The sequence below is a fragment of the Crinia signifera genome, chromosome 3 (assembly GCF_055691185.1).
Source record: "Crinia signifera chromosome 3, ASM5569118v1, whole genome shotgun sequence".
Taxonomy (NCBI): domain Eukaryota; kingdom Metazoa; phylum Chordata; class Amphibia; order Anura; family Myobatrachidae; genus Crinia; species Crinia signifera.
Window position 1 is genome coordinate 27361508 of NC_139219.1, and position 27019 is coordinate 27388526.

The following is a 27019-nucleotide window of genomic DNA, read 5'->3' on the forward strand; positions in this document are numbered from 1 at the left end:
CATTGCTTGGCCACCTCCCAGCCTGTGCCCACTGACAGCCGCCACCGTCTCTGTTGGCGTCCTTGCATACAATCATGCAGCGATGGTCACAGCTGGTTGCGGGCAGAGGGAAGGGGGACACAATGACTGAAGCTTCCTTCTGGCTTATAGAGACAGGCTCAAACAACACTATGGTATTTATCAAAGTCTGGAGAGAGATAAAATTGTGAGCTATAAAGTTCTAACCAGATTCTGTCTTACATGTTACAGGCTGTTCTTGAAAAACGACAGAAGCCGATTTCTTGGTATTTTTATCTCTCACAATTTCATCTCTCTTCGAGCGTTAAAAATAATTAAGCAAAAACAAAAAAAGTCCTGCGTATGAAAGATAAGCGTCCATAGAAATCCAGAGCACCCCATATATACACACAACCGGTATTACACCTTCAACGCATTAATGAGCCTAGAACCTGAGCAAATGTTAAATTGGATAAAGAAAAAAACGCTGCAGCTTCCCGGCTACCGGTCCCCTGCAATAAATGTAAATATCTCATTAAATGAATGTTCTCCGACGATATTCCTTACAGAAAGGAGTAATACACAGTTAATGACGCTTCAATTTAAATGTAATTGCATCCCTCGGTTCTCTCCGTGCAGAACAGCGCCCTGACAGTAACGGAATGATCTACGGCGCTCATCTCTGCAGAACAGGGAAGAGCTTTGAATCCCCTGTAATAAAACTGATACAACACTACAGTAACTCAGATTTTATCACCGTGACACAGAGATCAGCCGCAGCTTGCAGCCGGTGCGGCGGTAATGTGATCACGCGCGGCGCAGGTAGGGAGACTGTGCATACAGAACAGGCAGCACTGCCCGGCTGGGTAGAGATAAGCAAAGGCATCTGTTATTAGCACAACTATTCTATAGCAACAGATAAATGCGTGTGATACACGGTGCGCCAGCCAATCAGCTTCCAACTGTCATTTTTCACTGAATCAAAGGCAATGGGTTTTAAAACCCGTTGTGTATAATAAAATGTGTTGATAAATCAGGCCCTTGGTGTGAAGATGATCGTTATTGAAGACAACTTTGTGAAACATTGATTGCAATGCATACTTTAAGGAATGAAGGTGTAATTCGGAGTTTCTAGCACTGTACAAAGCTTCCACAAAAAGGTTACGTATTTTAAGCAATCCGTACACTGCAAGCACAGATCCAATGTCATCATTCCCTTACCCAAATCCACGTATACGATTTTTGACTCTCCCTAAGTTTTAAATACATGGGGCACCCCCCTATAGCCTGAAGGTACGGATGCCCATCTATGTGTGTAATAAGGTCTACAAAAATAGGCGAATCCATATTGTCGACATGCAAAAAGGTTGACTGTGTCTAAGTTCCACAGGTACAAAATTCAACAGGGTTAAAAGGTTGACATGAAAATGATCGACACAAGAAAAGACCACTATTTTTTAAACAGAACTTTTAAAAATCCCCCTCCCCCCAAAAAAACATGTCAACAATTTGTTTGTCGACCATTGTCTTACATTTGTGTGTCGACCATTGTCTTACCGACCTTTCATCTGTCAACGTTTTGTATCCCCCATGGGGTCGACCTATTAACCATCTATGCTTTGACTAGTACCCTTTCTATCTTTGGTAAGCATTTGGGTAACGGCTGGTAACTCATTAAAAAGCCATAGAGGGAGCGACACCTGCAGGCAAGAAAACATACTGCAGCTTTCCAAGTCATGGGCCACATTCCGTCTCCCTGCTCGTACCCTGACATATACAGTGATATTTCAATACTGGATGTAACTGGACGATAATGAACAATTTCCTCACCTTCTGATTACCTCTGACGGCCTCTCGATCACAGATGAGTCCAAATAAGTTCATAAATCCACAAAACAATTAATAAATAAATAAATAGGTCGATTAAAAAAAAAAAAAATACAAAAAATAATGACGGTTTCAGAAATGTCTTCGGACCGGAACACAAAGGGGCATGATTCGGAGTCGGGTGCAAACCGCACGAAATGCCATTATTCACGTAGTTGACCGGGATGATCACGCACGAAAGGTGCTATTGACATCGGCTTAAACGGTATCAGAAATTGGTGTCAGAGCGATAAACGTGGCACAGTGGCCACGCACCTGATATGACACCTGCAAGTGTCAGTGGTGAGACACCTGGTGAGCCAGTGGGGGCGTGTCTACATTCACCAGCACCCAAGATGCAGAATGTGGACATCTCAGTGCTTGTACACTCAGGCACACGCTAGTATGCCAGGGGAGGGCTGATACCCGCAGAGGCGTATTAAGCGCTCCTGCAGCGCCCGCCTCTGAATCAGGCACAAATGGTTTTCAAGGTAGAGTCATAATAGTCATTTAAAAAAGCTTGGGGGTGAAGACAGCAGATGGTGGCAGTAGAATCAGCAGAAAAGAGCAGCAAATTGTTTCTTAGTCCTAAGGAATATGAGGTCATCATTATCCTGTCCTCAGGAGTAAACAGTCATCATCATCCACTGTAAAGATGAAAGTCAGTATTAGGGTGATGGAAGCTGCAGACAGACATTACACAATCAGCATCTGTGAACATCAGACTTTCCTGAGTATCAGGCATTTTGAGTTTACACCAGGGGCAGCCAAACCGGTCCTCAAGATCTACCAACAGTCCACAATTTCCAGACCGCCTAGCTGCTGCGCACAGGTGTAGTCATTACTAACTGTCACGTTACCAGACCACCAAGCTGGTGCACAGCTGTAGTCATTTCTAATGCTGTGTACACACGGGGGCGATAGGGGCTGAAATTGCTGGGAATATGGTCGCTGAGCGACCATATTGCCAGTGATTGGAGTGTGCACCAGCGATAAATCGCTGGGTGCGCGCTCCCGTTTTCAGCCCCTGAATGGTCGCTGGTCGGAGGAACATGCTCCTCCGACCAGCGACATCCCCTGCCTCTTCACCCAGCAGTGTTTAAATTTTCATCTGCGACCATCTCTGGTCGCAGATGAAAACGGGACACGGGGCAATATGATTGCTGAGCAATATATTGCTAGCAATATATTGCCAGCGATCATATTGCCCCGTGTGTACGCACCTTAACTGTCCCATTTCTCAGACCACCTAGCTGGTGCACAGGTGCAGTCATTACTGTCACATTTACCAGACCACCTAGCTGGTGCACAGGTGCAGTCATTACTAACGCTCACATTTCCCAGACCACCTAGTTGGTGCACAGGACAGTCATTACTAACTGTCACATTTCCAAGACCAACTAACTGGAGCACAGGTGTAGTCCTAACTGTCATTTCCCAGACCGCCTAGCTGGAGTATAGGTGTAGTAATTTCTAACTGTCACATTTCTCACATCGGCTAGCTGGTGCACAGGTGTAGTCATTACTAACTTTCATGTCTTTCAGACCACCTAGCTCTGGGGTAGCCAACCCTAGTCCTCGAGAGCTACCAACAGTGCATGTTTTGCAGGTCTCCTCACAGAATCACAAGTGAGCTAATTAGCTCCATCTGTGTATCTTTTAAAATATATCAGTGATTAATGAGTGCAGCTGTGCAGCAGCTAGGTTGTCTGGAAAATGTGAACTGTTGGTAGCTCTCGAGGGCTAGGGTTGGCTACCACTGACCTAGCTGGTGCACATCTGTAGTCATTACTGTCACATTTCCCAGACCACCTAGCTGGTGCACAGGTGTGGTCATTACTGTCACATTTCCCAGACCACCTAGCTGGTGCACAGGTGCAGTCATTACTAATTGTCACATATTCAAACATGTAGTGCATTCTTTCCTAAATGACACAAACCACAGGTGGCCTTGAAAACATGAACTGTGGGTAACTCTGGAGGACGGTTTGGCCATCCCTGATTTACACCCTCTAAACCACTGGATAACAGAAGAGCAAGAACGGGGGACTTCCCCAATTATAAAGTACACTTTATAAGGATGATAAATTGTAACTCATCGAAGCCAAAATATGATGGAAGAAGAGTTGCTAGGGGATTTTAAAACCTTTTAAAGATGCCCACGGCAATTGCAGAAGGATGTTAGTGAAATGTTATCTGTATCCCTGGCAGACACAGACCCCTCGTGACCTGCTCCGTCCTCCCCCACAGAGAGCTCTTCTGATTGACCCGTCACTTAATCATTCTTAAAGCCAAGGAGCAATAATGTATTTGCATTCGCTAATTGCAGTATATGAATCCCGCGGACGGTAATAACCATAATACATTACACTTTAGACTCATATTCAAATGTAAAACACAGACAGTCCCTGGGATCCAGGTGCCCCGGGCGCCCAAGCCGGCATTTGTCGCAGCGTTAATTATGTCAGGATACCGTTTAGTTGATTTAAAATGGGATATTTGTCTAAGTTATTACAGAGCAAATGACTACAATTAATTATTCTATCAGCGGAAATTATAATATTGCCGGAAAAGTACGATAACCCATGAACTATCTTCTCTGAGTGCTCAATGCCCAGGGGCAGATGTATCATGCCATGAAGAGAGATACAGGGGAGAAAATTCCCAAATCAACCAACCAGCTTCTAACTGTCATTTATCTACCATACTGTTTGAAATGAAAGCGAGATGGTGATTGGTTGATTTAGTCAGCACTTTATGTCCCTCTGAATCTTGATGCATCTCCCTTGCAGAGTGCCCATGTGACATGGTGATTCTGTGACTGGCACCACATGACCGCAGCAGGACCGGGCCCTCTGGGGTGTGCTAGAAGTCTTGCACAAGAGCAGGCTGAGAATAAGCATCGTCATCTAGCGCAGGACACCGTGTAGGCTGCACCTACCTCGGCCTCGTTCAGATAAATTCCTTTTCCATCTTGACTTAAGTTCTTGAACACCTCTGGAAAGGAGTAGAGATAGAAATGAGTGAAATTACATACACTGATATATAACTATATGGGCTCAATTCATTTAGCCATGAAGGCCGCGGTGTGTTGAGTTTCCACCCTCTACCCCGCACCTCCCCACCACCAACATCGTCGGGTTCTCCATTGCAATCCTGGAAATTTCTGATGCTGGGTTACCTTTGGATAATTCTATATGGGCCTATACATTGTTGGTACCCCTGGAGTGACATTTCTGTACTGGGGGTCAGCAGTGATATTAGGTACAGTGATTTTAGCTATTTAAAACTCATTGGATATGAACACTGGTGCTCCAACAAATCAGCTCCCAACAGTCCTTTTTCAAACACATGGCAGCTGGGAGCTGATTGGCCGGAGCACTATTTATCAGATTTGAGATTAAATTATACGGCCCTGTTTATCAACGCATTTTAGCGATTTAAAACTCATTCATAAATGGTCCCCTATATTTTAATCTCAGCCCCACTTATTGAAGTATTTGAAAGAGTCATCTCCATGTGCACCCAATATTAGGGGATTGGTTTACTGGCCAAGATGGCTGCTTTCTGGGAAGTACAGAAGGATGCACTTGTGCAAAATGAAAACCCCCCAACCCCTTTCTGCAGTGTAATTGAGCCCCATTCTTCCAGCTTGGTTGCATTGACAAGACGTATAGTCATCACATGTCCTGCCTACACATGTTCTATAGCCCGCACACATGTCAACCACATGGACTGAGCGTACACAATACACACCACCTAGGCAAAGTGTGCGAGCGCCAAGCTCTGCATTTTTTCTATGCACCTAATCACACATAAATGTCCCTTCCCCACGTCCTACCTGTCCCGCTGGCCGGCGGTGACGATGGCACAACATGGGGAAGGGACGAGTCGAGCCAGGACCAGACGAACGTGGAGCCGGTGGCAGGGACATTGTGTGGCGCAGCCTAGGAGGCACTGCTAGAGGGAGGAGGAGCACAGCTTGCATTAGTGGGCAATGCAGGACTGCAAACAACAGGGGGCAGCAAAACACTGCTCCCAATTGACTCCTTCCCCCCCTCTATGAGGCCTCTAACACTGGCCTGTATCGTTCTGAGGCGTTACCGTAACCGACTACGTGACGCCATATCAATCGTCCAAGGTGCCACCCGGATTTCATAGCTAGAATTTGGCAATTGTGTTTCTGAAAAATGGCCAGGTCCGTAAATGACACGAAATAGCATAAATAAATAGTTTACCTCAAAATAGCATCTAATTTTCATGAAAATAAACATCATTACTGTATTATGTATCATATATAGAACTAATTCTGAGTTGATGTTAAAGGTTACTGTAAATGAGGATGGTTGGGCAGTACTCTCCCTCATGAAAGTATGGAGGCAGCCATCTTGTGGGAGATTTAATTTATTTCATGCTTCTTCTTAAGGTGACTGCCAGGTGACTGCGCCAATGTAACTTACTGATAGAACCATTACTTTATGTACATTGTGCTACAGTGCCAGCTGGGCGGCCTAAAGCCAAAGCCTCCTTCAAATGCCATAAGCATTAGATCCTACATGCACATGGGCAGTATGATGGCGAGTCCCTGAGCGCCCATACACGTGTGTATAGCAGCATTACACGGGGAGCTACATGTGTATTAGCCTAGGGCACCTGGGACCTTTAATCAGGCCCCGATGTTATTACAGCCCGGGGTAGAGAAAACGTCTGATATAATGGTGTTTTTGGTGCTAGAACGTACCCCCGTTGATCTCCATCCTCAGCATGAGGCACACAAAATTCTCAAAATTGATTTTCAGAGAGGAGTTGCCATATCGCAGCGCCAACAAGTTGTAGAACTGAGGGCTCAGTGTGATGCCTAGGGGGCGTTCAATGGAAAAGAAGGGAAAATAAACATACAGTGAAATAACGTCGGCATTTTCTACAGTATCTATCTCCTATCACTGGTCTAAGCTGGACAAGGCTGAGTGATCGTGTGCCGGTTCTATTGGGCGGACAGAACCCAGGGCTGCCACTAGGAATTTCGGGGTCCGGGACTGATTTCCAGTCCGGGCCCGTCCAGGCCCCCCGCCCATCTCCCCTCCCCCCCTCATCTCCCCTCCCTTCACTTACCGCCCAACTCCTGCTCCAAGTCCCTCATCCCCAGCAGGCAGGTCCCGAAGCAAAGGGGCACCAGCGGGTGAGCCAATCAGAGCTAGTGGCAGCCGCTCTGATTGGCTAATGGTACACAAGCCGCATTTTAATTGGCCACCCACAGCACTCCCCTATTGGCGGCCCTGGCAGAACCAATGGCACGACAGCTACAGTATACCGTGTATTTCATCCGATAAAAGGGAAAAAAATCACGAAAAACTTGTCAACCTTTTCCATGTGTCAACCTACTGACTATTTATCTAGACACTATTATCCGGACCCCTTGCTGTCACCAATTTGCAGATATTGCGCCTCATGGGGGAACACTCTCCTTTGTGTGACTGCAGACAAAGCACCAACAGCCCCGTATTCCTGCTCCACTCCCTCTCCCCTGGTGAATATGTTACCTTTCTCCTGTACTGCAGCCTGCAGGTCATTCAGCTTCAGATACCCCGATTTATCATTGTCTCGCCTCTGGAAGATCTCCTATGGAAACAATGTGATTACAAGGTTAAAGTCCCATTTTTTTCCCCTTTCACGGCTTAAAAATAGAATTGTTTTAGTCCGCGCGCCCAGCGAATCACATAATAAATCTCAATTTTCGGTCTGAGCAAACAGAACATTATTCAATGCATGCGGGAAGATTAGCTGGAGACGACCTTTCAATCGTTGCGCGCTGTGCAAGGGCACATATAAGCCATTATATAGATATTACACGGGTGCAATGGGTCTGTGTGTCAGACCTGCGGGGCCCCCAGCTCCTTCCTGCTGGTTCTCTATACATTAGCTGTGACACTGTGATACCTGCGGCTATTAGAGATACTGTAAGGGTCTCTTTGTTTCCAATAGACACGGCTGTGTGCAATTTTATGCAAATTGTTTTAACTTATTAATACGCTTAGGCCCTTATTCTGGTTCACTCGCAGAGAGTTAGATTTGGGTGGGGTTTTACTTCAAAGTGAGCTCTATATTGCAGTGTAAAAATAAAGCAGCCAGTATTTTCCCTGCACAGAAACAAAATAACTCACCCAAATGTAATTCTCTCTGCACACTTTACATCGGCCCCCGTGCAGTGCACATGGTTTTGTCCATTTCAGAAGGAATTTGCATTTGTGAGTGAACCAGAATAAGGGCCTTAATGGGCCTCATTCAGCTTTGTCAGCGAAGCAAAAAAAAAGCACACAACTGGGAAAACCCATGCTGCACTGCAGGTGGGGTAGATGTAACGTGCAGAGAAAGTTACAGTAGATTTGGGTAGGGTGTGATCAAATTGAAATCTAAATTGCAGTGTAAAAATAAACCTGTGGGCTACATGCAAAAGCAGAAATTATTTACCCTGCACAGAAACAATATAAGTGTATTTGCTCCCTTGGCATAGCAACATGCAGGGGCGGATTGGCCCACCGGGAAACCGGACCATTTCCCGGTGGGCCGGCGCAAAACGCATTAAAAATGGGCCGGCCGCGCTCCCCCCTGGGCTGGCTGGGCCGCGAGCAGCGGCCGCAGCACTTTGTCCAAATCCAAAATGGCCACGGGAGGGCTGCTGCAGCACCTCACATTGCCTTCAAGGGGCTCCCAGCTCCTGTTCCCCCTCCCGCCCGGCCAGCAGAAAGAAGCAGCAGGTGAGCCCCCCCCAGCGCATTACATATAGCCGCCGCCACCACCAATACCCCCCCCCCCCCGCCATATTACATACCGCCGCCGCCAAGTCCCAATCCGACCCCTGGCAACATGGTTTGTTCCACACACAAAATGACTTTCTTTACTGAATCTGGCCCAATGTCCGGCCCTTCTGAAGGTCTAGGACGTACACGTCCGGGGATCTGATCGCTGATTACTATCACTTACCTGGTAAGAGATTACTCGCTGCCAGAGACCGGAAAACTCGATCATGTTCAGTGTCCCAGAAGCGTTTACCTATAATGTGAGTTAAGGCGTAGAACTACACAGCGATCAGTTTCATTCATTCACCAAATGGGGGCGTATTCCACCCAGTTTAGATGAGAAATGATACAGTATACAGTATATTTCTCATGATATAACTATGATTGATTCTACTCGGTTATTCCCAGTTAAGTCACTATAATATTTCTTCTTTTAACTATTAATCAGAGATTTATTTGTGCCTCCATCAGCACGCAGTGTGCCCACCTGGCCACAGGGGACAGTCACACTTGCCTGCTCTCATGGATTCCGGAGAGACTCTCAAAAGTCCCATCCACCGCTGCGGAGAAGTGGGCAGGGTTTACTGACGCGTTTCGCTGTGAGATGTGAACATTGTGTCCCCACCCATCACTGCAAGATTGCACATGTTGTGGCATTTAGGGGCTGCAATGGTGCAATTCAATGCCGCATCCTGCTTCTAATGATCGCTGGGAAATCTACATCTCCTGTGTCTACCATTTCCATGTCAAAATTTTGCTTGTGTCGACCTTTTGTCAAACTAGACCATGTCGACCTATTGACTGTTGGGATGTCATATGCCGTATCTGCCCTGAGTACATAAACCAGTCTCATTTAAACTTTTTGGAGACTTGGGGGGGGGGGGGTATTCAATTTCGGACGATTCTGACAGCATTGAAGGCGGATTCTGACAAAACTTTAAAACAAGTCAGATCTGTTTTGTTGGAAAGGGCCGCGGATTGTCGAATTCACAATCCACAGCTGTTGTTACCAACACGCCCACTTTCCAAAATCCGACAGACGGAACATTGAAATCCGACTGTTGCGCTACATTCAAGCTTAACAAAAACGGCTCAGGATTCCGACTGACAGACAGTTAGAACCCCAGATTTAATACCCCCTGTGTAATAAAGTAGGGTAATGTTTTTTTTTAATTGCACAAGGTCGACACTGGAAAAATGCAGACACAAGCTTGTGTTGACTGCTGACCGTGCCGGCCCTATAAATGTTGACATTGTCTACCTGCCATCAGGACACCTGTGTTTCTGCAGCTTCTGCAATCGCTGGACCCATTTACTGGGCGTAAAGAAACCAAAAATACTGATTAAATGCTTTCCAGCGAGAGATGGATTTACTGAAAGCACAGACTCAGCGAAAGCGCGCTCCTAATGAAATGCTGCGTGTAATTCACTGAAAATAAAAGTGTTCCTGATTCAGTGTAATGGCTGGAGAGGGCCCTGGGGGCGTTCGGAGGAGTTCACAAATCAAAGTGTTTTCTGCAGAAACCCCAGAAAGGATACATCCAACTGAGCCATAATGACTTTGCAGGCATCCAGGCTGAACTTGACGGTGGCCAGCCTCGCACCTAGGATATAATACAGACAGCGTGTAAATGCAGAGGTTCCGTACAGTTCAGAGGCAAGCGAAACAAATCAGATGGCAACAAGCGCACTCAGCGGCCGCCAGCGAGGGATTTCATTGAGCGTGTTACGCGATGATTAACAGCCGTACCAGAGCACGAGGGCTAGCGTTTGTTCATAAATCAAGATAATTAGCAATTATTGAATTGCAACAAAGTGAGATCAATTAGAGTAACTACAACTTAATAAAGTGCGATGATAAATTTATTTGTGGTTCGTGTCTACTCGCCACGCAGGAATACAGCGGCGGTTTTATACCAAGACAGGGTAAAGACAGGGTGTTATAGAGACTCAAGCTGCTACAGGGAGAGAGGAATCTGCCGCAAGGGACAGTAAATGGGATATTTATTTACAATATCAAAGAATGCATAAACCAGTACCCTCCTGGAATGGCCGGGAGGGTCCCAAATATCGTGTCCCCCTCCTGGCCCCTCCAGAAGGATGGGCAAGCCTCCCACATTTAGCTGGGGCCCCCCTATATGCCCCTGCACTCCCACCCTCTGCCGGTCAAATACCAGCATTCAGGGCTCTCAGGAGTGGGTGGGGCTAAAATGATGCAAATTGCAGCATTTAGTACCACCCCCTCCCAAAAAGCCACGAATATCACAGCATTTACAGGAATGGGGGGTGGGCTTTAATGACGGCAAGCCCAGTCCCCGGAAAAACTGCAGGGCTTCTCTTTGCATCATTGCTGTGTGAGGGATCCGACACAGATCCCTCCCAGCATGCTCTGCGGCTGCCAGCATCTCTGCGCATGCACAGTTGGACTTCCCCGTTAGAGATGAGGATGTCCAGGCAGCCGCGGGGATCGCAAAGGGCAGCTCTTTTCGGGAGAGCTGCCCTTTGTGTTACTCATTGTATATGTCAGTACATATGTGATTGGTACATCCCGCTCTGGGCCAGATGCGCTAAGCTTCAAAAGTGTTAAAATTGAGAGTGATAAACAACCAACCAATCAGCTCCTGACTGACATTTTTCAAACACAGCCTGTGACATGGCAGGCAGGAGCTGATTGGCTGGCTGTTTATCACTCTCCATTTTATCACTTTTGAAGCTTAGTGCATCTGGCCCCCAGTGATTTAACGCTGATGCATTATTTTATATAATTTGTCTTATCACTTACTTGTCCACATCCCTTTATTGAGCAGCATCTGCAACTGGGAGACACTGATTTCTGGGTGCTGTTGACGGGAAATAAACAGAATTAATTCTGGTGTTCTTGCTCTTTGCCTGGAAACTCAGCGCGTTTCGCCAGAAGGCCACATGGGGCTTAAAATACCTACGACCAGCTTGTGCGCTAATATGCCTGACATATGCACTCCATATGGTTATGTTCCCCCCGAATAGCACATATAGGGGCATATGTACTAAGCCTCGGAGAGGGATAAACTACCAACTACTCTTATCCTGTCATGTTTTCAAACACGCTCTGTAATACGGCACGTAGCAGCTGATTGGCTGATACTTCATCTCTGTATACTTTATCACTCTCCAAGGCCCAATAATGAGGCCATGTGACCTTTCTGAAATTGCCTTAAAGGTCACTGCGTCACCGCCAGGCACCCGCGGGGTTACGGTGCCGGTTTTCAGAGACCGTTCTCTCACCTTTTCAAAATATCTCCAAATTTCCAGATCATCCTGTTTGTCAGCAATTTTCTGTTGGGAATAAAAAAATACTTATTATTCGCTGCGCATGAGAGAGATAAAACCACAACCCTGGGGATACAAGTAGTCAGTCAACAACCCGAACGACCCTCTCACCTAACTGTGGGGTCTACCTAAGCCCTGGGAGAGAGATGAAGCAGAGAGAGATACCAGCGAATCAGCTCCCAACTGTCAGTTGTTTCAAATCAGATTTATTAAGCACGGTGAAGTGATAAAGTGACCTGATAAAGTGGCTGGTACTTTGTCATGGTCAATCAGCTCTTAACTGTGAAGTGACAGGCTGGGTGTAAAAAAAATGACAGTTATGGGCTGATTGGCCGGTGATAAAGTACCAACCACTTTATCACTTCACCAAGCTTAATAAATCTGCACCACAGACTGTAACATGGCAGTTAGGAGCTAATTGGCTAGTGTGTTATCTCTCTCCACTTCATTCTTTGTGTATCTTTGAAGCACAATGCACAGCTGATCCCTTTGTACAACTGCATCCAGCTCGGAGCTTTGCCATAACCAAATTCATCTTCCTGATGATATATATGACTTGGCGGAAAAGCACGTGTTCCGTAAAAGGGGCAGTAAGTTCTACCCTTCATCTGTGTGACTGCCGCTGACGGCGCTACAGGTATGAAGTCGCTGGGAATCCCTGTCAAACAGGATTAAGGGAATGAGTTTGAGACTCTATTTTCCGCTGACAGAACTGTCTCCCTCCCTCAGCCTTGACAAGTGAATGTATTGTGATGAGGGGCACAGCGCTCGCTACACAACATCTGTTATCTCTGACATGGAAGAACCTCGTTAAATTGGTAATTACATCGGTAGTTGCGATACGGGGTAATGGGGGAGCACGGCTTGTCGTGTAAACACATTTTGTTTTTGTAAATATTAATCTGGGGGGAGGGGAGAACAGAGGACGAGATGTACTATGCCTTGAAAAGTGATAAAATGGAGAGTGATAATCCACCAACTTAGCAGCCCCTAACTGCCATTTCCCAACACCGCCTGTGCTGTGACAGTTGGGAGCTGATTGGCTGGTGGTTTAGGACTCTCCATTGTATCACTTTTTCAAGCTTAGTACATCTGGCTAGAACCTGAGCACAAAGGATGAAGGGGTTCCGGAGGAGCTGCGTCCAGGCCCTGATCACAGAATAGGCCTGTCAGATGCATTATACCATAAGTGTCCCCCCTTGAGCTTGCTTACCTTGCAGCACAGAATATTTGGGTTCTTCCCTTGCTCCCTGCAATGAAACAATTAGGTGTTATCTTGCTGGATGTAAAACACATTACAGGGCAGATGTACTAAGCCTTGAAGAGAGCTAGAGTACCAACCAACGGCCCCTAACTGCCATGTTACAGGCTGTGTTTGAATAATGACAGGAGCTGAGTGGTTGGTAGTTTATCTCTCTAGACTTTAGCATTCTCCAAGGCTTCGTACATCTGCTCCACAGGATCATATCAGCATACACTCCCACATTGCACCCCATCTTACGTTCCTAAGACTGAAATATACACCCACATCCCAAAACGTGTTGTATGCACCTGTTTGCACTGTGGGGGCAATTCAGACCTGTGTACTGAGCAGCGAATTTGGTCTGGGCATGCGCATAGGAGCGAAGGCACATGTGCGGACCCCATCGGCAAAATGTTCAATCGCCAGGGCGCTCACTGCGTGATTGACAGGCAGGGGGGCATTCCAGGGTGGACACTCGGCGCGCCCACAGAAATGCTGGGGCGGGCCCCAGGGTACGCAGGTGTTCTCCTGCCTGCTTGTGGCGGGAGGCTGGCGTCACATGACGTCAGCGCCTGCCCCCAATTCACAGAAGACCGGGCGGCTGAAAAGTAAGTCCTGGGCTACTTTCCGGCTGCGAACAGAGGAAATATAATTTGCTGTAAGTAGCCATCGAAGGATTCTCTGTGCGGGCGCTTGCGAGTGGATGTGTAAATGCAGCCTAGCAAGCAGACCTGAATCGGGCCCCGTGCCTGTTGCCTATTTACCTGTGTAGAACCCTTCTTACAGGGACCAACCAGATATTCATTCATTAGAACCCGCAATGTCCATTCTACACCTGAGGAAAGTACTGCCCTGAGGGTTAACGATCCGAAATCTGTGAGGTTGCCCATAGCAACCATTCGAGATATACTTAAAACCTGTACGGTCAGGGCACCTGGAGGAAACACTGCATTAGGAAAACCTCAGGTGAATGTACAGACGGTGTATGGTTAGCGTTGCTGCCTCACAGCACTGAGTTCATGGGTTTGATTCCCACCATGGCCCTAACTGTGCAGAGTTTGTATATTGGGTGGGTTTCCACTGGGTACTCCGGTTTCCTCCCACACTACAAAAATATACTGGCACTGTAGGTCAGTTGGCTCCTGACAAAATGAACCCTAGTGTATAAGTGTGTGTGTACATAATCCATAGATGGGGAACCTTCGGCCCCCCCTGCTGTTGTTGAAGCTGGGGAACCTTCGGCCCATCCGAGCCTGCCCTGCAACAGTTTTAGAAAGGCCAAATAGCAAATATGTAGCAGGGCATGCTGGGATGTGTAGTTCAAATACAGCTGGAGGGCCAAAGGTTCCCTATCCATGACGTAAGCAAACTAGATCACTAACAATTGGTAGCGTCACATTTTGCTGGCCTAACCATGGTACTTACTCTAGAAGATGCTTTCTGGAGAAAACCCGAAGTATGAACTCGCACTCTTCGTCTGGATCTGCGGTGGAAGGGACAATGACGTAGGACCCGGGAAGCAGGAGGTAATCTTGCGTCACCTCGCGCTCGTTGATGAAGACGCACTTGTTGTTGACTGGACGGTTGTTGATGAAGAAGGCCTGAGGTAACTTACTTCCAACTCCCTGGTACTGGAGAGATAGATAGTGCAATAAATCTTGCGTTAATCTACCCTTCATTGCTGGCAACTAAATGGGGAGATGATCTCTTGTGGTGGATTACAAATACATGCATATTATAAATGTCTGCAAAGGGCATTGAATTCATGCCACTGAATGCCCCTGAATCATTAATAGGGATAAAACTTAATATTTGGTGCCCTAGCTGTAGTCGGTATCAGTGGAACAACACCTTGGACACCCAACGGTCCTACTTTTGAGATTTGTTTTGATCGCCACAGTAAAATGGCTGCCTCATTGATGTCACTACTTCCTGGTGAAGCAATGGCTGCAACAAAATGGCTGCTTCCATGATAGATGCGCCCTAACGATTGGTTCACCTCACATTGCAGTTCAGCCAATTTAAAAAAAAAAAAGGTTGAACGGAAAAACACCAGCAAATTGTGACTGTAAAAAGCCACCAATTTATTGGGCTATATTTAGTTTTGTATCTGTGCCTCTGGCTTGTAAAATAAATGAGGACAGGGCTGCACGTTGCAGTCAATATCTGGATTTATGATCCTTCAAAGCCTGTGAACGGCTTCGGCTGTACAACCTTCAGCATTAATCTTCCCGTTCAATAAAACCTGCATTTGACCTCCCAGTACCCAGTGATTTCTATTGTGCCGGCCCAGCGGCATTCATCAGCCCCGCGCTGCCCCCATCATTCTGCTTTTGGCCAAGCGTGCAATTACGGATAATAATAATTATTATTATTAAATTACGGCAAGGCTTTAAAAATGTGCTCAGCAAAGAACCGTTAAAGGTGAACTTTCCCACCCAGTCCAGGCGTATTTTCTGTATCACATCTGCTGAAAGGTAGGAGTTTTTATTTTTATTTTTTTGGCATTACAAATTCATTGTGTTATTGATTTTGACATTATTGCAAGTGCTCAGCTAACACAGCTATGTTTAATATGGGCTCGGCGCGCAAAGGATAAGAGGTGGAATTTACAGCCTCGATGGCGGTCGGCAAACTGATCTGAGTGAGATCCTGACGCTACTGTGTATCACATGACAAACAATGAGGCATGTATAGTACTCACCTCAAGAGGTACCTACAAGATAACAGAAAAGGGGGTGTTAGCAAAAGTACATAGTAAAATAGTACATAGTAAAATAGTACAAAAAGCTGCACGTATGTTTTGGACTACCCTCGTTGCGATGCGATCCAGCCCATAACGGGTGTGATCATTGCACCGTGTATGGGCACCTTAACACATTTCTTTCTCTAAAGTCTCTCTAGCACCTCTGCTATGTGATGTGATAAATGTGATGGTGCAGGTATCTTACCAGTTATTATATAATCACATGGGAACCTCTGCTGGTAGGTATGTGATAGTCCAGGTATCTTACCAGTTAGTATATAATCACATGGGCACCTCTGCTGGTAGGTATGTGATAGTCCAGGTATCTTACCAGTTAGTATATTATCACATGGACGCCTCTGCTGGTAGGTATGCAGGTATAGTGCAGGTATAGTGCAGGTACAGTATCTTACCAGTTATTATATAAGCACATGGGAACCTCTGCTGGTAGGTATGTGATAGTGCAGGTATCTTACCAGTTAGTATATTATCACATGGACGCCTCTGCTGGTAGGTATGTGATAGTGCAGGTATCTTACCAGTTAGTATATTATCACATGGGCACCTCTGCTGGTAGGTATGTGATAGTCCAGGTATCTTACCAGTTAGTATATAATCACATGGGCACCTCTGCTGGTAGGTATGTGATTGTGCAGGTATCTTACCAGTTAGTATATAATCACATGGGCGCCTCTGCTGGTAGGTATGTGATAGTGGAGGTATCTTACCAGTTCGTATATAATCACATGGGCACCTCTGCTGGTAGGTATGTGATAGTGCAGGTATCTTTCCAGTTAGTATATAATCACATGGGCACCTCTGCTGTTAGGTATGTGATAGTGGAGGTATCTTACCAGTTAGTATATAATCACATGGGCGCCTCTGCTGGTAGGTATGTGATAGTGCAGGTATCTTACTAGTTAGTATATTATCACATGGACGCCTCTGCTGGTGGGTATGTGATAGTGCAAGTATCTTACCAGTTAGTATAGAATCACATGGGAGCCTCTGCTGTTAGGTATGTGATAGTGGAGGTATCTTACCAGTTAGTATATAATGACATGGGAGTCTCTGCTGGTAGGTATGTGATAGTGCAGCTATCTTACCAGTTAGTATATAATCACATGGTAGCCTCTGCTGGTAGGTATGTGATAGTGGAGGTATCTTACCAGTTAGTATATAATCACATGGGAGCCTCTGCTGGTAGGTATGTGATAGTGCAGCTATCTTACCAGTTAGTATATAATCACATGGGAGCCTCTGCTGGTAGGTATGTGATAGTCCAGGTATCTTACCAGTTAGTATATAATCACATGGGCGCCTCTGCTGGTAGGTATGTGAAAGTGCAGGTATCTTACGAGTTAGTATATAATCACATGGGAGCCTCTGCTGGTAGGTATGTGATAGTGCAGCTATCTTACCAGTTAGTATATAATCACATGGGCGCCTCTGCTGGTAGGTATGTGATAGTGCAGCTATCTTACCAGTTAGTATATAATCACATGGGAGCCTCTGCTGGTAGGTATGTGAAAGTGCAGGTATCTTACCAGTTAGTATATAATCACATGGGAGCCTCTGCTGGTAGGTATGTGATAGTGCAGCTATCTTACCAGTTAGTATATAATCACATGGGAGCCTCTGCTGGTAGGTATGTCATTGTGCAGGTATCTTACCAGTTAGTATATAATCACATGGGCGCCTCTCCTGGTAGGTATGTGATAGTGCAGGTATCTTACCAGTTAGTATATAATCACATGGGCGCCTCTGCTGGTAGGTATGTGATAGTGCAGCTATCTTACCAGTTAGTATATAATCACATGGGTGCCTCTGCTGGTAGGTATGTGATAGTGCAGCTATCTTACCAGTTAGTATATAATCACATGGGAGTCTCTGCTGGTAGGTATGTGATAGTGGAGGTATCTTACCAGTTAGTATATAATCACATGGTAGCCTCTGCTGGTAGGTATGTGATAGTGCAGGTATCTTACCAGTTAGTATATAATCACATGAAAGCCTCTGCTGTTAGGTATGTGATAGTGGAGGTATCTTACCAGTTAGTATATAATCACATGGGCGCCTCTGCTGGTAGGTATGTGATAGTGCAGCTATCTTACCAGTTAGTATATAATCACATGGGTGCCTCTGCTGGTAGGTATGTGATAGTGCAGGTATCTTACCAGTTAGTATATAATCACATGGGAGCCTCTGCTGTTAGGTATGTGATAGTGCAGCTATCTTACTATCACTGAACCATCTGCAGTATTTATAGATAGGACGGCCCTCATGGGCATACCTTAAAGACGGACATTCCAATGTACAGCGGTGGGGACTGATTCCGGTGCTTGTGATTCTGTTTTTGAAGCAGCGACACCAGGACATTGCAGGAATTACTGTGTTTGTCTATGTTGTCTACTTTCAAGATCTTCAGCCGGTACTGGGGATTTTTCCAGTAGGACTCTACAAATAACAATACAATAAGTTAGAATGATGTCAGGTATCACACAGCTGGTGAGACCGCACAGGATTCAGGTGTCGCACAGGGCATGAACCAGTGCCACCATTTCCTAATCAGACATGGGCACAGTCTATAGGGTCCCAGAGTCTATGATACCACTATGGGAGGAGTACCTTTCTAAAACAGGTCATAAGAAACCCCCACCACCACACCACTCCCTTCTCCCACCCATAATCTAATTGGGGAGTTCCCAAGCCTTATACCCCATTCACACCAGAAATGCAGGGACAAACCCGGAAATTCAGTTCCCGGGACAAGCAGGGACATTCCCGGGTTTGGACCCATTCACACCAGAAATGTCCCTGCAAATTCTGGTGTGAGAAGGGGGCGGGAAGGAGGCCGGCAGGAGGTGGGGAGGAGGTGGGCAGTCGGCGGGCAGGCGGCGGGATGGCAGCAGAGGTGGGGAGAATACTCACCCCGGTTGCTGGTCCTCCGTGCAGGCCAGGGATCCACACAGGCGGCTGCGCAAATGACGGGACAGGCCGCGGATGAAGATGACGCAGCTCTCCAGGGTCCTCACTGCCGCCGGAGAGCTGCGTCATCATCATCCACCGGCTGTCCCGTCATTTTGTCCCGGGAACCTTTTACACCAGCGCTAGTACCGGGTTGTTCCTGGACTCAACCCGGGAATTTAGGCTGGTGTGAATGGGGTATTATAGATAGTGCACCTGCGGGTGACTTGGAAAATGTGAACTGTGTGAGGGTCCTTAGGGCAGACTTTCAGAACCCCTGATTTATTGGATTGCACATTTCCACCAGCAACCCCATTCCCGGTCTAGGAACCCAGGACCAAGTCACACCCTAGATCACCATATGGCCTTGTGCTATGGATATAGAGAGTGCACTTACCGCAGGCCCGGCGAGAGGGGGTGGGGTCAAGGAGGACCGTCATCCCGGGCCCTGCAGATCTGAGGGGCCCCAAAAAACACCCCCACCCCACCTAGTTATACTGACACTGAGCCCCCCCCCCCAACCTTCCTCCCTCAGATGGCGGCCCAACGGCTCAGCTGCCCAGTACCCCTGCTAGAAATGGAGGTGGGGAGACATGGTTTGCAGGTGGCTTCCCCAGAGATAACAGTTGCCGGCTCTGCTTACCTGTATAAGTCATCCTTCCGCCAGCGCTGTCCCCAGCCACCCACTTCCCCGTCTGCATGGACAACGTCCACTTCTTGCCCTTCTCATGGCTCAGGAGATCCGGCGTCAGCTTACAGATAACCAGCTCCACAAAATGGGCCTCAAAGTCTTCAATAGACATCCTGCAGCAATGTGATATAAAGAGGTCATTCCACTCATAGTAATGGGCGAATCCTAATCTGTATTTCTGCCATGGTTTCTATGACAGGGCAGATGTACTAAGCCTTGGAGAGGGATAAAGTGGAGAGAGATAAAGGACCAGCAAACTGCCCCCAACTGCCATTTTTCTAAATGGCCTGCAACGTGCCAATTAGGAGCTGGCTGGTACTTCTCGCTCTCCACGATTTGTAAACCCTGCCCCTTCCCCCCCTTCTTAGAATTACTGACAGGAGGTGGCCATTTTGTTCATTTGCAGACCTCAGAGGAGGTAAATTAATTATGTATAATTGGTTCCATGAGTGAAAGCGTTGTACTATGCCCGGCCACTAGGTGGCAGAGATTATCTACTGCCCACCTACATTATAACTGCTGCTTGTGGTATATACTGATAGTCAGCATTTATGGTGGAGATGTATCAAGCCTTTTATAGGGTGCAGAAGTGGGCAAGTAGAGAACCAGTCAACTTCGAGCTAGCATTTATCAAGTACATCCTATAAAATGATAGATCAGATTGGTTGCCCTCTTGTCAACTCTTCAGAAGGCTTGACACCTCTCCCGCTATGGATCGTGGGAAAATTCAGTTTGGTTATTGGTATTTACAACATATATCCAGTGACATAATAAAAGCAGACCGTGCAGTGACTTGGAGATGCTGGTGGTCTGCGGTGTCTACTGTTACCACTGCCAGGTTCGCAGACCGGAGACAATATATTTGTCTGTGACTTCTTCATGCCTGCTCACTTTAAAAATGGCCACGCCTCATAAGGGCCAATTATTGTGGATGATAGAGGAGTGTGGCGGCCATTTTGGGAGGGACATGAAAAGAACTCGGCTGTGGCCAGAGGCCTGAAAAATCCCCCTGACAAAGAGAAGGTAACATAAGGGGGGGTCAGGAATGAGGAGCAGGGGAAGGGGATCCCAAATCTTTCTTTGGAAGAGGTGTTTGTGTGTGTGTTTGGGGGGGGGGGGGTACAATACTTATAGTTATGCCACTACATATATCTGTGTGTATATTTTGTTTATATTACACATAAATAAAAACTATTGTTCCTATCGCAGCTTTGGACCTCTGCAATCATTACTGAGAGGCGCAGCTATTAGTTCCGAAGCCTCCATACACTTTAGTGCATTATTTGCATCTGGCTGGCTGCGAAACGCGCCGATCAAAGCACCGCATATATTCCGTCCCCAGAGGCGTTCTTATTATTACCAGAATTCTCCATCTTCCCGAGTCTTCCGCAGCAATAGTCTCTCTTTCAGGCAGAGCTGGTCCCATTTGGAGGAGCTGGCAAAAAGTCACAAAGTAAATGAATGGAGGGGCGGCCATGACACCCAGAAACATCATATAAATGACAGCGTAGACAGGTGTAAGGGATTGATCCTTGTATCAAATTACTTTCTAACCGTGGTCGGTTTGCAGGATCTGAGATGCTGATGCAGACTCATCTCTCCTGGATTACAGGAGCAATCGCAGGCAGACGTACTGCGCGCACGGCACTAATTCCCATCTAACACCACATATGACTGCTCTAGAAGAGCATCCGATAATACACAGAGGGAGCTATGTAACATAGTGGCACATCGCTAGAGCAGATACATATATCACAATTACCAGCGACGTGATTCATGATCCTGTAAATGGCAACATGCTGAGCGGCCCCTGCTGAAGCCAACTGCTCCCGGAGCGCTTCTACAGCCCATTTAAAATGGCGGCCATTTAAAATGCAGCACCATCTGTGTACAAATCAGCTTGCATACTGGCAGCCGTTCTGATTGGCTGCTGGGCCCGTGAGCTCCGATTGGCTCACAAGTCGGCGCCATATTTTAAATGGCCACCAGTGTCCGGAGGTGGAGGAGAAGACTGTACTATAACGGCACAGTGGAAGGGGGGGGCTTCACAGTACTTCGCTTCACCCTGCGCTTTGCTCTGCTCCCCCCCAGTGACCAGCAGGGTCGGGATGCGAGTGGGGGAGGCGGTCTTAGAAACCAGTCCCAGGCCCCTCAATTTCTAGTGGCAGCCCTGTGTGTCAATGAGTGTACCGCGTGACATATAGACACAGTTTTCATATAATATTTTTTTCAGAATTTCTGAATAAGAAACTTTTGACCTTGTGGTGCCGTGAAATAAATATGATACTCTAGGGTGCTGTGATTGAAAAACATTTGGGAACCACTGGGTTAAACCAAAGCTTGTGTCGTCTTGCTGTAATGCCGCACATTCCCACTAGAGGGCAGTATATTACCATGAACTGAAATATTTCTTTTTAAGTCTAACTTACCTGTCACTCCAATTTCCTTTCCATTCAATCTTTCCCCACGGGTTTCTCAGCCTGACTAAATTCTCTGTTCCAGATTTGCAGGTCACCTGGAGGGAAGGGGTGGGAGCATTTACTCACTTATTGAATGCAAACAGAGAAAGCGACTTTATAGAAGAGAATAGAATTCCCCGTGAGGGTTTATAATTGTGGATTTTACCTGTCTGATTCCCGTCACGGTGTACGCGTGTCCTGCCACTAATCCATTCTTCAGAACCCTTTCAGGCTAAACAGAGAGAACACAGCGGAGTCACAAAACAGGTCAGGGATAAAAGACGCTGTAAATACACAATGGCGCTGGGCTCTGCGGCTTTGTAACATTGCAATCAGCAATAGTAAATCACTGGCAAGCCTCAGCCTCGTACGGTCAGCAACAAGCCAGTCAGTGTTTTTTTTAACTACAAATACCAGCATGCCCACACACGGCGCTTGAGCTTATTTGGACAATATGGAAATGGGTATCAAATGGCAGAAAGTCAGAAAATGCTCAACACATGAATATAGCAAGTTAATAATACATTTTAATTTTATTAAAGCAAATGTTGTCCCTCAATAAGGATGATTTAAGTTCACATGGGCGAAATGTACTAAGCATTGGTGAGAGATAAATTGGGGAGAGATAAAGAATACCTCCCAGCATTACTACTCTTCAAATCGGGACCTGCCGCGCCTCTTAAAAGGAGGTGGGACTAAGGGAAGAGTGGGTGCCTTGAGTAAAGGGGTGTGGCCTAGTGCCATGACCCCTGGTTTTTTTTTGGGGGGGGGGGGGGGTTCGGAGTCGTGCCCAACGCTCTCCTAGCAACTGGGTAGGGATGCTATCACCATGACTGCTAACAGTCATCGATGGCAGCATAATACATGACCACCGATGTTTCTGACTATCAATGGTCATCTATTTTCTTTGATTGACTGGCACATAGGCCAATCAGATCCTGGGGGTGGGGCTTTACGGGTGCCAGGTGCGGAGCTCTGCTCCGTGTCCCTGCATCTTAGGGAGAAAAAAAAAAACGATTTGGTTACGTTGTGCCATCGATGGAGAACCAACTATTCCCCACCCATTGATGACAAAAATATTCTACATTGGTTTTAAACCATTGATGATTTTGAATCATCAATGGCCGATGGCCATCCCTAGGACTGGGCAGCCCCCTCCCTCCTCCCAGCTAACCGGCACCTAACTGTCATGTTGCAGATTTTCTTTGAAAATGACAGTTAGAAGCCAATTCGCTGGTACTTTATCACTCTCCAAGGCTTAAGGTTCCCATACACTAGTAAGATTTATCTTCAGATCTGGCTGGTTGGAACAAAAACATGGTTATGGATGAGTGACAGTTTGGCAGTTTTCCAGCATTTCCAAGCAAATGGTCAACTGTCATTTGCTCTCATCCATAACCAGGTTTTTGTTCCAACCAGACAGATCTGAAGATAAATCTGCGTGTGTATGGCCACCTTAAGTACATAGGCCCTCCGAGTTCAATTCCTGACACAGGTCCAATATGTGTGGAGTTTGTATGTGCCCCATGCAAGCCCAGTGTATATGTGTGTACACATGACGTGCTATCAGGCCACAGGCACAGGTGGACGCTGTCCCGATTTGGTTGTAAATGACAAATGGTGTGTTGGCGCCATAGTGCGCATGTGGAGTGTTAGCCGAGTCTGGATGACGGGCTGCAGGTATTTCGAGGGTGGTAAGGGCTGTAATAATGGGGGATGTCCATGCCACTTTTGGGGCATGTTGAAGCCAGCCACTGCGTTTGCGGAGCCAGACACACTGGCCGCAGAAGGTTAGTTCGGGGTGAGCATTCTGCCCATCGTAAGACTGCTCGGGTGTTCCATGCGCGGCGTGACGGTCTCAATGTTTTCTCAATGCTGCGTGTTCAGGCGAACGCAGTGGATCTGTGGTGGAGCATGGTGGATCTCCATCCATAACAAGGCCGCCTCTCTGTCCTATTATCAGCACACAATGAGTACAGAAGCATTGGAAAGGACAGGGAATAACAACCATTGTAAATACTGAAGGGTTCTTACCCCTGAATTAGTCTGACAGCCCATGAGAGACCCGCTGTAGGCCGCTCGCAGCATAGTCTGCCACAGGTCAGGGTGGGAACGATCCAGCTTGATGGTCATGTTGACGCCGCCGGTGAAATCCACCAAAGCCTCTGAAACTTGACCAATCTGTAGGTCTTCATAGGAGCCACAGAGCCTGTCAAGATATGAGAGGAAAACATTATAGCTACATGCAGCCACTAGGGGTCACTCTACACCAGGGGTGGCCACATCGGTCCTCAGGATCTATCAGCAGTAAATGTTTTCCAGGCCACCTGCGGATCTGTAGAATGTGTCGGTCAGAGATAAATACAGCACATGTTTGAAAATATGAACTTGCAGTAATGACTACACCTGTGCACCAGCTAGGTGGTCTGGGAAATGTGACAGTTAGTAATGACTACACCTGTGCATCAGCTAGGGGGTCTGGGAAATGTTTCCGTTAGCAATGACTACACCTGCGCACCAGCTAGGTGGTCTGGGAAATGTTTCCGTTAGCAATGACTACACCTGTGCACCAGCTAGGTGGTCAGGGAAATGTTTTAGTTAGTAATGATGACACCTGTGTATCACCTAGGAGTTCTGGGAAATGTGACAGTTAGTAATGACTACATCTGTGCACCAGCTAGGTGGTCTGAGAAATGTGACAGTTTGTAATGACTACACCTGTGCACCACCTAGGAGTTCTGGGAAATGTGACAGTTAGTAATGACTGCACCTGTGTACCAGCTCGGTGGTCTGAGAAATGTGACAGTTTGTAATGACTGCACCTGTGCACCAGCTAGGTGGTCTGGGAAATGTGACAGTTTGTAATGACTGCACCTGTGCACCAGCTCGGTGGTCTTGGAAATGTGACAGTTAGTAATAACTACACCTGTGCACCAGCTAGGTGGTCTGGGAAATGTGACAGTTAGTAATGATCTGTAGATGATGGACTATTAGCAGCACCTAGAACCTCCCATAATTCATCTGGGGGCTGAGCATTTAGCCATACAGCTCTGACTCTGACTGGAAGTAGCTGCATCAGACGCCTCCACTCTGTTATCCTGCAAAATCAGATCAACACTATCCCCGGTACCCACGCGTTTCACCAATGTCCTTGTAGTGCCTAGAAAATACATCCCAAATGCTTAGCACACTTTTCTATTTAGCTTATTTTGTCTCCTTTTTATGTAAATATTAAGCACTTTGAGTCCTAGGGGAAGAAAAGTGCTAAATAAATTACATTATTATTATTATATTATAATTTGGCAGGTTACAAACATTTCATACAACAACAACGTGCACGGAGGCGGCTGTTAAAACCCTTCTCATCGGTTATTGCGAGGATCGATAGAACGTTAACGTAATTAATATTAATTTCTTTCATTCTCCTTAGAGGTTGATTTATTCTCTGCGCTTAAGTTTACACGTTACAATAACAGATGTGTGAGGCAGACGCCTCATTAAAATATACCACAGTATTAATACCGGCAGTAATGTATAAATAATGGGCAACGCTCAGAAAAGAAACCAGGACTAGGTGCCAGGCAGACATGCCCCGGCTGTGCCACACAGCACCACCCGGGAGTGGCTGGAAGATCCTTGTATAACGAGCACTTAACTCTTTATAGGTTCAAACTTAAAGTTCTTCATCCAGAACAGAAGTGGAGTAAGACAGCACACCACCGCCCTCTTGTGGGAAAGTACAGAATAACGCCATATTTTGGTACAGTACATTATAAAGCATCTATTCTATGGTGTACTGTAAACGTGTTTCATATACTTTTTTGCTTTCCAGATTTCACTCTTTTCAATTTTATTTGCCTTGAAGAGAGATAATGTACCAGCCAGTCTGCTCATAACTGTCATCTTTTTTCAAACACAGCATGTACGGTGGCAGTTAGGAGTGGATTGCGTGTACTTTAGCTCTTTTCACCTCTCTCTCTCTCTCTCTCTCTCTCTCTCTCTCTGCCTTAGTAAATCTACCTCCAAGACCCTAGTTATGACTTTGCAAGGAACAGCAAAGGAGGACAAGGAGGAGGGAAGGAGGTGTTGAGGTGCAGAGTAGTTGGGAGGGCTCCCCGGAATTCTGGTGGACCGCACTGCAAAATACTATACGTCTCAGCTCTACGTCACCTTCCTTGTCCTCCGCTCTGCTACGAATAACCCCCTAAGTCTCACTGTCTTGCGCTTGTCACCGGCTTCATAAAATTCTGGTAAGTCATTTATCGATACAGGTCAATATGAAATAAAATATTGCCGGACAGACTCACTTGGCGTAGGCTTTCTCCAGGAGAGCACCCCAAAATAAATTCTTCCTCGTAGAGGATACAAACAGCAGCTTTCCATCTTTATCCACTGGCAGGCGGTCATCTACCACCACGTCAACCCATTCGCCAAAGCGCCAGAACTGTCGGGAATAACATAGGTGACATTATACAAACATAGTGGGTTTACTCTTATTTGTTCTTGGTTGTATGGCAATTGTTCTTTATATTCAAAGCATTCCATTGTATGTATGTATATATATATATATATATATATCCCACAGACACTCTGACTGTGTGTATAACGCTGGGTGGAGTCATGGGCGGAGTTATACACACACAGGCCCTTATTCTAGTTCATTCTTTCTGACAAATTCCTTCGATGGACAAAACCATGTGCACTGCAGGTGGGGCAGATATAACATGTGTAGAGAGAATTAGATTTGTTTCTGTGCAGGGAAAATACTGGCTGCATTATTTTACACTGCAATATAGATCTCACTTTGAAGTAAAACCCCACCCAAATCTAATTCTCTCTGCACAAGTTACATCTGCCCCACCTGCAGTGCACATGGTTTTGCCCATCTAAGAAGGAATTTGTCAGAAAGAATGAACTAGAATAACCCCCACAGTCACAGTGGGA

At 46.5% G+C, this 27019-nt stretch overlaps 1 protein-coding gene across 1 annotated transcript in view; it reads right to left on the minus strand.

Annotated features, from left to right (window-relative positions):
• Positions 1–1827: 1827 nt before the first annotated feature.
• The window catches only part of CAPN14 (calpain 14), a 36325-nt gene continuing 11133 nt past the window's right edge, over positions 1828–27019 (minus strand). The window contains exons 5-22 of the mRNA XM_083175511.1: positions 26383–26519; positions 24110–24284; positions 22242–22307; positions 22046–22131; positions 20977–21051; positions 19569–19729; positions 18252–18415; positions 15917–15928; positions 14638–14843; positions 13183–13219; positions 11925–11975; positions 11443–11500; positions 10200–10264; positions 8845–8913; positions 7404–7482; positions 6605–6721; positions 4805–4860; positions 1828–2510 (exon numbers count right to left, since the gene is read on the minus strand). Coding sequence (XP_083031637.1) covers positions 2484–2510; positions 4805–4860; positions 6605–6721; positions 7404–7482; positions 8845–8913; positions 10200–10264; positions 11443–11500; positions 11925–11975; positions 13183–13219; positions 14638–14843; positions 15917–15928; positions 18252–18415; positions 19569–19729; positions 20977–21051; positions 22046–22131; positions 22242–22307; positions 24110–24284; positions 26383–26519 — 1641 coding nt within the window. The 3' untranslated portion in view covers positions 1828–2483. The remainder of the gene's footprint in view (positions 2511–4804; positions 4861–6604; positions 6722–7403; positions 7483–8844; positions 8914–10199; positions 10265–11442; positions 11501–11924; positions 11976–13182; positions 13220–14637; positions 14844–15916; positions 15929–18251; positions 18416–19568; positions 19730–20976; positions 21052–22045; positions 22132–22241; positions 22308–24109; positions 24285–26382; positions 26520–27019) is intronic.